This window comes from Morus notabilis, unplaced genomic scaffold, assembly GCF_000414095.1.
Source record: "Morus notabilis unplaced genomic scaffold, ASM41409v2 Scaffold306, whole genome shotgun sequence".
Classification (NCBI taxonomy): Eukaryota; Viridiplantae; Streptophyta; class Magnoliopsida; order Rosales; family Moraceae; genus Morus; species Morus notabilis.
The window spans coordinates 774,731-784,220 of NW_010359946.1; the positions used below are offsets into that span (position 1 = coordinate 774,731).

The window sequence follows — 9,490 nt, forward strand, 5'->3', positions numbered from 1 at the left end:
CAGAAAGCTCGTTACACAGATTATAATAAGTCACTATTATCAAATATTATTTTAATATATTTTTTTTAAATACCAGGGGCAGAACCTAAAAGGATTTGCACATAATAGTATTTGTTAAAGTTAAATTTCATTCCTCATTTCTCATCGTACACGTGTCATCATGTGTCTCAAAGAATGAGATCAAATTATAAAATCATCAGCTAAAACAGGTTTTGAGCAGTTGGCAACTCACAGGGTCCCAGCGTTGCCCTAACAACCAATTCAGTAGCTTGTCGGACGAGCAATCAAATAGACATGCTAGCTCAGCATTCAAAAATTAAGTACGAAGATCTCATCTCCAACAAGAGTATTTGATATTAAACTAAGGGATCACATCCAGAAGAGTAAAGAGGAAAGTTAATTATTCACGTGCTTGCTCCTTAAGCATCATCCCTATAAGGAAAGATTTCCTAGAGGATCATCAATCAAAAGTCAAATAAGAAACTACCCAAAGGCTTATTTTCAGCCACCAAGAGCCTATAAATGCATACCATAGGCTTCGAAGACAGGGATTCACGCATTCCTACACACCCTTTTACCCCTGCAAGCATATTTACTCTCTTTTTTGCATACTTTTCAGTATTTTTCTCACACTGCTTCTCTTTATATTCATGGAGAGCACAATTGTAATCATCTTCTTCAGTTATAGTGAACCTACCGAAGACCCTACAGTGGACGTATTTTGGGTTATCAGGAGAACCACTATAAAATTTCTGTGTGTCTATCTCTTTTATTTTTATGTTGATTTATTTCATTACTTACGCGATATTAATGTTATCCTCCGAATTCAATCATTGGCCCTCTAACAAATTTAATTATAGATTTCACTCTCTACAGTTTGGCGTCTACCGTGGAGCCCTTAATAGAAAAATTCGGAGACTGTTTCATCTACAGACGTGACGAATGACAATAACAACGGAACTGGTATTGACAGCGAAACCACCGTTCACGGTTAACGGTGTGCCATGGGACACAAAGACGGACCAACAACCTGGCGATCAACAATCCCTCAATCAGCTGGACGAACATGGACAAACATATATATTGTGTGTGTGTATATGACGAAAGAGTACATATCAGCATATCAAGTACATGTGCTAATGTGCTTGCAAAGATAGTGCTATTTGTGTATATTAATTAGTTATCAAGTGCAGGGTATTGTAGAGATAAAATCAGTTATATATTGGGAATTACTTAAGAGCCTAAAACACTTCATGATGTCTATACAACAAATAGATACATCAAATTTATAATGTCGACTTTATTATGTAGAAGCTTAAGAATCTGGAGTATACTAGCTGTCATCATACACAAAGCAAGAAAATCACACAGATTATGTGCGTCATATTAGATTCCTTATGTGGAATATCCACAAATGACAAAGTTTTGTTCTCGCAAGATACAACAATCTCCTAGTACCAACTTCTCTGTTCACTGCACATTGTTCGTCTCTTTTTCTTTTTCCTTTATTTTTGAAAAAACAAAAAAACAAAAAAACAAAAAAAGCGTAACCGTCTCTCCTACCAGGGAAAATATTGCATCATTTTTTTTTAGTGTAACTGCTTTTTTCGTGTACATTAGTGAAGATTGAAATCTAGTAATTTATCAAAGGCATCACTAATTCCTCTCTTGTGTGCAAATTTGTTCCAACCAAAGGCTAGCTATTTGGCTGAACTTGTGAGGGATATTAGAAACGATTATCTTGATGTGGCTGCCTAGCTATTTTTGTCTAGGGAACTAACAAGTACATATATATGTATTATATATACATATATATATATATGTTTCAATACATTTGTTCTCATAAGATGTGACATTTTAATCACTGAAAATTAACTTAATATGGTGATCCACCATCAGTACTCCTTGCTCACATGAATCATCAACTTGTATAATTAGAGCTTTTAAACAATACTATAGTCCTGTTTAGTTCGTTGAGTCGAGTTGAGGTGTAATTTTATGTGAGAGCTTTTTTACTGTAACAAAACTCGAATTCTAAACTCAAATCGGTGAAATAAATGGGATGCTCTATCTTTTGAAATGCTTCCGCATTTATTTATTTGTAATTTGATCCACCTTAACTATTCACAGAAAGCGAGAGAGATCAGAAAAAGAAAATTTAGCCACCTGTTATTTGGAAATTAACTTTTGTTTTTATCACAAATTAGAAAATATGGATTGTGATTTCTCATGGTACAAAATAATTTCAAAAAAAAGGCCAACACTTGTATATAATATTTGGAACATAAACAAACTTCAAAATGCTGATCTTCTATATAATCGTCGACTCCCAAGGCTTCTAAATCAACTTCTTACTCTGGAACTTTGGTAAAACTGTTGTTGCTGATGGCGAATTAATTTGTTGTTCATTACTCAATATTGGCCAGGCCAATAACCCCCTGTCACTATGGGCTTGTAATCTTGTTGCGGTTTCTCTACGTAAGAAAGAGAGAAATAAGTCAAGATTTGAGATGAATTAAAATTAATAGGTCAATAGTTTACATAAGTTAATAAATATGCCAGATTATTGTTTTCGTCCATAACTTATCTGGTTATGAACCATAACTTGACAAGTTATTGTCCATAACTTGACAAGTTATTGTCCATAACTTGACAAGTTATTGTCCATAACTTGTCTGGATATGAACCACAACTTAACAAATTTGTCCATAACTTATCTGATTATGAACCATAACTTGACAAGTTATGGCATTTTAATTTCTATAACTAAAAATTGGCTTATACACTTTCTTAAGCTTTTCATATTGGCATATTTCCTACTATTTCCCTTTCTCTACACCAAGCAGCAAAAACGTCCAATCAATAATACAAATAACTATAATAAGAAATAACCTAGAAGACACAACTACCTCTCCAAACATGCTAAATATTAAGAGCAAGGGGGGGAAAAAAAAAAGCAAACAAAAGAGACATTTGAAGCAAATTTTAAATTTTGTTGAACTTACTCTTAATTAATATTCTTTTTCGTCAAATAATTATATTAGTCAAAAGAGTATTAATTAAGAGTGAAGAGTAAAAATTTAGGCTAATGCACTTCTCGTTTAGTTTGCCGATTCGAGTTTTTAATTCGAGTTGAGATGTGATTTTATGTGAGAGCTTTTTACTGTAGTAAAAAAGTTAGATGTGACTGTTTCTGAGAGTTTTTTACTGTAGTAAAACTCAAATTCTAAACTCGAATTGGTGAAATGAGTTTATTTCAAGTCATGAAGGTTGACCTGAGTTTTTAGCGGGTTAAATAGGTCTGTACTTTTACATGTCGAGTTTGTGTTGTAACACAAATTGCCATCTAAAATCCATTTCCTAATTCCTTTTATCCCCCATTTCCACCGTGTGAAACATGGGCTAAAAAGTCATGCTCTTAAGTCCCAAACAACTTTTTAAAGTAGTTGTTTTAACATTTATTCCCTGCTCACAAATGTATTTTTGCATGATCAGTTGGGTAGAAGATTTGTGACAGAAAAAAAAAAGCACATTGTTTAACAAAAACTTGTACAATTAAGAAGAGATTCTTTTTAAAACATACATCCCTAAGGCATAGCTCATTGCATCGATTCGAGTTTAGAATTCGAGTTTTGTTACAGTAAAAAGCTATAAGAAATAGTCATATCTATCTTTTTTATTACAGTAAAAAAATTCTCATATAAAATCACATCTCAACTCAAATTAAAAATTTAAATCAACGAACTAAACGGGATCTAAATTAATTAAGAGACAATAATAGTTATAAGCCAATATTTAAAGTCTGTGAACATCATCCTTCCATATGTTTCCCACTAAAACTTTTCCTTTCTGCCTTTACAAGTGGTCTAAAAGCTAATTATCTTCCAATTTTATTATAGGTTTTTTTTTATAGACTGTCTTTGAAGAGACCAATAATGTCTACCCTGGCATGTCTCTACTCTCAAGAATATATACCTTAAAAAAATAATTTGCTTAATTTTTTATATAAATAAGTAAATTATTAGTTGTACGATAAATTTACTATTAAAATAGTTAGAATCTAGATGATCCCTTCAATAAATTATTTGCTTAATTATACTTATATTAAATCTCCAAAACTTAACTCAAGACACAAAACAGTAATTATAAGCCAATAATATTTAATGGAAGTTTGGTAAACCTTAGCCTTCCATTTTTTCCCAAATTGAACCTTTCTTCTAACCTCTACAGGTCGTCTCAAGCTTACAGATTACAGGCACACAAATGGTTTCTTCTTTTTTTTTTTTTTTTTTTTTTTCCAATAAATTATAAAATAGTACTTACTAAACAGCGGAATTTCAGTTCTAAGGAAACTGAATTGTATAAATTCTATTAAAGTGCTTATTAAACTATCGATAAGGAAAATTGTGCTGCATAACAAGGTTTTACAAGTCCCGTGTATTAACCGATTCTCACAAAATTTTCTTAATTTCCGATTTTGTCCCCATTTTTTCTTCACGTTGAAACAGAAAAGTCACCTTCTTCACACAAACTGAGAGAAAAAAAATTATTTTCGTACAGATCATTCTATTCACACATCACACCCCAATTATTTTCAAGAGATTTTCTCTGGTAAGACTAAAAATAATACATTATTGGTAATTTTTTATTTTTCAGTTATCAGATTTATATCAGAAATTATTTATTTTGTATACTTTTTCATTCTGATATGATTTTGACCAGATCCAACAGTCAGATATCAAATCCTATAAATAGAAAGACCTACCGGAGGAACTCTCCATTTTCAAATGACTTAGGCCCTGTTCATTTCGCTGATTCGAGTTTAGAATTAGAGTTTTGTTACAGTAAAAAGCTCTCAGAAACAGTAACATCTAATTTTTTTGTTACAGAGAAAAGTATTCACATAAAATCACATCTCAACTCGAATTAAAAACTCGAATCAGCGAACTAAACGGGCCCTAAATTCACTTTTTACATATCTCTATTATTCTAAAATTATCCCTAACTACTTCATAAAATTCTCAAAGAAAGGTTCTATTTCCATCTCTCTCTGTACTCTCAACACCCTCTCTTTATTCTTCAACCCCCTTCTAACTAAATATCCAACATAAATTAATTTATTACTTTAATATTATCATTTATTTATCTTTCTTTATTATTATGTTTTAAGCTTTGAGCATGGAGTGTATTTTTTTTTTAAGTTCAATAGAGGATTTCATTATCTGGGAATAGATATCGACTGGAAGATGCACAAACTGTGTAGTCTATTCAGTAATCTGAAGAAATATTATTATATTGCGTAGGGACGTCATCCTGTTAAAAAGCATCCAAATTACATAAGGAAACAGAAAAATTAAAAATAAACAATTAAAAAAGCAACTTAAAAAAAATAATAAATAAAAAATTAAATGGAAAAAACATGACAACTGAATTGCATTATAGTGATTGAATATCGATAGAATATAATGGCAAACAAAAGAGCAATAAAGTAACACATGAGTACAAGTACCATAAAAAATGAGAACGACGGAAAAAAACCCGATCAATATGATATTTACTAGTGAATACGATATTTATTGATAAATACGATATTTATCGGTAAATACAATGTTAAAAAATCATCGAATTCAATATTCAAATTTTTAGATAAATATGATATTTATTAGTAATTACTGTGTTAAACGGTCGTTGGAGTCAGTGCTTAAATTTTCAGATAAATATAATATTTATTAGTAAATACGGTATTTACCGGTAAATTCCGTGTTAAACATTCACCAGCGTCGGTGGCCGGATTTTCAGGCAAATATGATATTTACCAGTAAATACTATATTTATTGATAAATATGGCATTTACCTATAAATACAACGTTAAACGGTCGCCGGAGTCAGTGTTTAGATTTTTGAATAAGTATGGTATTTAATAATAAATACAGTATTAATTGTAAATACAATATTTACTGATAAATACAGTGTTAAATGGTCGTAAGATTTGGTGCCTGAATTTTCAGATAAATATGATATTTATGAGTAATTACAGTATTTATTCATAAATACAATATTTACTAGTAAATAAAGTGTTAAACGGCCACAAGAGTTGGTACTGAAATTTTTGAATATATATGATATTTATTAGTAAATATGGTATTTACTGTTAAATACAGTGTTAAACGGTCATTAAAAAATAATCACCGAAAAATAATCAACAATCGCCAAAAAACGGTCGCTGGTTGCCGGAGTTGATCGCCAAAGTTGGCTACTGGTCGCCGGTCCCCGAACCCGACTATAATCTAACATATTTTTAAAGATATGCTATAATTAACTATTTAACTGTTTATAGAGGAAGAATGAAGTGGAAAAAAAAATTAAAATTTTTTTTTAAAATTTTAATAATATTTAAAATTTAAAATATTAAATTATGTTATAATTTATTATTTTTTTAAAAATATTTTATAATTTATTAATCACTTTATTAATTATATTACTTTTCTCCTCGTCCCTGTATATAAAAAGAAAGCTGTCGTTATCGTGGCCCTAAGACAGAATATATTACACAAAGAAAATCAAGACAATATCATGAGTGTGAATCGCGCCTTCTGCCAAACCTTTATTAAAACTAAAGCCAGTCTGTTCAAGCACTTGAACTGGCCGAGCACAGAAAAATATAATACTGCAAGGATTACTCTCGTCAACATCACGCCCAATCAAAGTCAACTTCGCTGCAAAATGGCAAGCAACGGAAAGCAGTTTGCTGAAAGGTATCACAACATTCATTCACTTCACTATTTCCATTACACAACATGGAGAGATAACATATCTTATTATCTGATTCCAATATTAATATGGTTTGCTAATACAAGCTCTTTTATTCCAACTTAAGTTCATTCTAAAAGTGCGGTGATTCAGAAGTGATTTTTAATGTTAGGAACACCTCTGTGAAACCATTATTAACTCTAGAAGATATGGTTCTGTGTGGAGTCCCACAGTTTTACTTTTAATTTTCCTTTGTGCAGATCCTAGCTTGGATAAACAAGCAGATCTTATTATCTCATGATTTAGATTGATGGTCTTTTAAGTAGGAGAAATCTAGAACCGAGAGCAATTCTAGCAGATTATCTTGACAAATATCTTTTAAAAGTGTATAGATCAAAATTTTTATCATTTATTCTTAATTTATAACTTTTTTAGTCAATAATTACACTAATAAAATGATATTTATTAAGAATAAAAAGTAAAAGTTTAGATTCATGCATTATTAAGAGTAATTTGTCTCTGGGAAGAGATACTGGTTCTCCATGTTAGGAACCACATCCGTGAGGCCCATTGCATCTATTGCAAAGCTGGCTCCCATTGGAGCCCCACATCTATATAGCGGAACTTAGCCTGGATAAATGAATGGATCTTCTTGTAGGGCTGCACCACCAAAAAAAAAAAAAAAAAAAAAAAAAAAAAGCTCAATTACTAATCTTGAATTAGAAGAGTATTTTAATGCTTCCTGATGAGGTTTTAATGGGTTATCCGCTTATGGGCTCGTTAGAGATGAATTCTTTGTAGATAAGCATGGTTTTGGTTGGTTAGGGTAGGTTAATGTTAAATTGAGTGTAAATGTGTCTCTTGTTTTGGTTATGACTGTCTGAACACCTCTGATTGCGAGCACAATATCTCTAAGAATACTTATTGTTTGGAGCTGAACTTTTGGGCATTGAATTTAGAAATGTTAAGCTTGCTATGGTAAAAAATATTATTGAAAAAGGTTGAAAGATGAATTTTTAATGAATTTTACAAAATTAGGTCTGCTGCTGGAAATTTTGCTGAACCTACTCAGATAGCCTTCATATGAAGTGAAATTTTGCAGCATGCTTCTTTAGCATGCCTATCGAATACTCTGCAAATTTTCATACCAATGAGTCTGTATTTTGAAGTTTATTGTTGTTGTTGTTGTTGTTGTTTATTGTTATTTAAGTGTAAGAAATCCAGGTTTGCAGAGACACTTATAGTTTAGTATGCACAGGTATGCAGTGGTTACAGGGGCAAACAAGGGGATAGGCTTTGAGACAGCGAGACAGCTGAGCTCCAAGGGCGTGACTGTGATCTTAACTGCTAGAGATGAAAAGAGAGGAAGGGCCGCCACATCATTGCTACATGATCAGTTAGGTCTCCCCGCCGACCGCGTCGTTTTCCATCAACTCGACGTATCGGACCCTCTCAGTGTCGAAGCTCTGGCTGACTTTATCAAGGAAAAATTTGGAAGGCTTGATATCTTGGTAAATTGATTAGTTTTATGTTTTTGGATTGATGCTTCCTGTTATGGACTTCCCTCTATGTGCTTGTACACGACCTGGTTGGTTATTTTGGTTGGAAAGAAAATCTAGAAATGGGGTCATCTGCACTAAGATAGTAAGAGTTATGGTAATTTGCAATGTGGTTTGTGTTTGTAAAAATCCTGTTCACCAATGAAAATAAAGAAAAAGCATGTTATGTGTGAATTGCATTATTGGAAATTATGATTTTACATTGAGTTACATTAAATAAAAACACACCCCTTTCATCACACCTCTACGCTACGTGCCAATGAAATCTTCTCATTTTCTGCCGTGAAATTATCGATTATAGTGCATCTACTCGTATTAAGGGTGATTTTGATGTTAAAATTAGTACATCATCTGTGGGTAGGTTAGACTGAGTGAATTGTTTCATGTCCGCAGGTTAACAATGCTGGAGCCTCTGGAGTTGTAGTTGATGAGGATGGCTTGAGGGCCTTAAATATAGATCCTGCGGATTGGGTAAGTTGTGCAAAGAGTAGCATGTCTGCACATGAATATACATTTGAACATGTATATATATGTGTGTGTGTGTGTTTGTCTAATTGTAGCGACCCTCTTTTGAGGCCGCCACTGTAACTAACTTTTTAATTTGTACTTACTGAAATTTCTTAAAATTTACGGAACGTTTTTTTTTTTTTTAAAGGTCTTATTATAAACATAAAATACGAAATTGCTTTCTTAATTAAAATATTCAAACCTTAACATATCTGTTTCATAATCATAATTAACAAAACTATTTGTAACATAAAGCTGATTGCGGAAATATTTGCGAGTGGTATCCATATCCCGAGCCCCACATCGTTCGTCCACTCGCCAGCAGTCCATCAGGCATTATATATGCCTGTTGCTTACCTACAGTATAAACATTCTATAATGAGCTTTCACTTAGCAAGTAGGAACTATCTCTTGCAAAATAACTGTAAGTTCACATGAATAAATATGCATGAGCCAATTATGCTTAATTATGATGTCTTATCAGAATCTTATTATCTTATCTTATCTTTCTTACTGATGGGCCAGAGTGCTCGTACCACTTGCGCGCAATCATCGGAACGTGAGGGTTTGCAAGGTCCCCCATGACACCGGGATTATAACTTGAATGCCTCCCTTGAGTCGGAGGACATCATTATTATTATTTTTTCTCCCTTGTGGAGCTTGAGTTACCTCCC

At 32.3% G+C, this 9,490-nt stretch overlaps 1 protein-coding gene across 1 annotated transcript in view; it reads left to right on the top strand.

The window, feature by feature from the left end:
- The first annotated feature begins 6,670 nt into the window (after positions 1–6,670).
- Positions 6,671–9,490, top strand: part of LOC21405364 (short-chain dehydrogenase/reductase 2b) — a 16,797-nt gene continuing 13,977 nt past the window's right edge. The window contains exons 1-3 of the mRNA XM_010095536.2: positions 6,671–6,755; positions 8,009–8,261; positions 8,703–8,780. Of these exons, the coding sequence (XP_010093838.2) occupies positions 6,724–6,755; positions 8,009–8,261; positions 8,703–8,780 (363 nt within the window). The 5' untranslated portion in view covers positions 6,671–6,723. The remainder of the gene's footprint in view (positions 6,756–8,008; positions 8,262–8,702; positions 8,781–9,490) is intronic.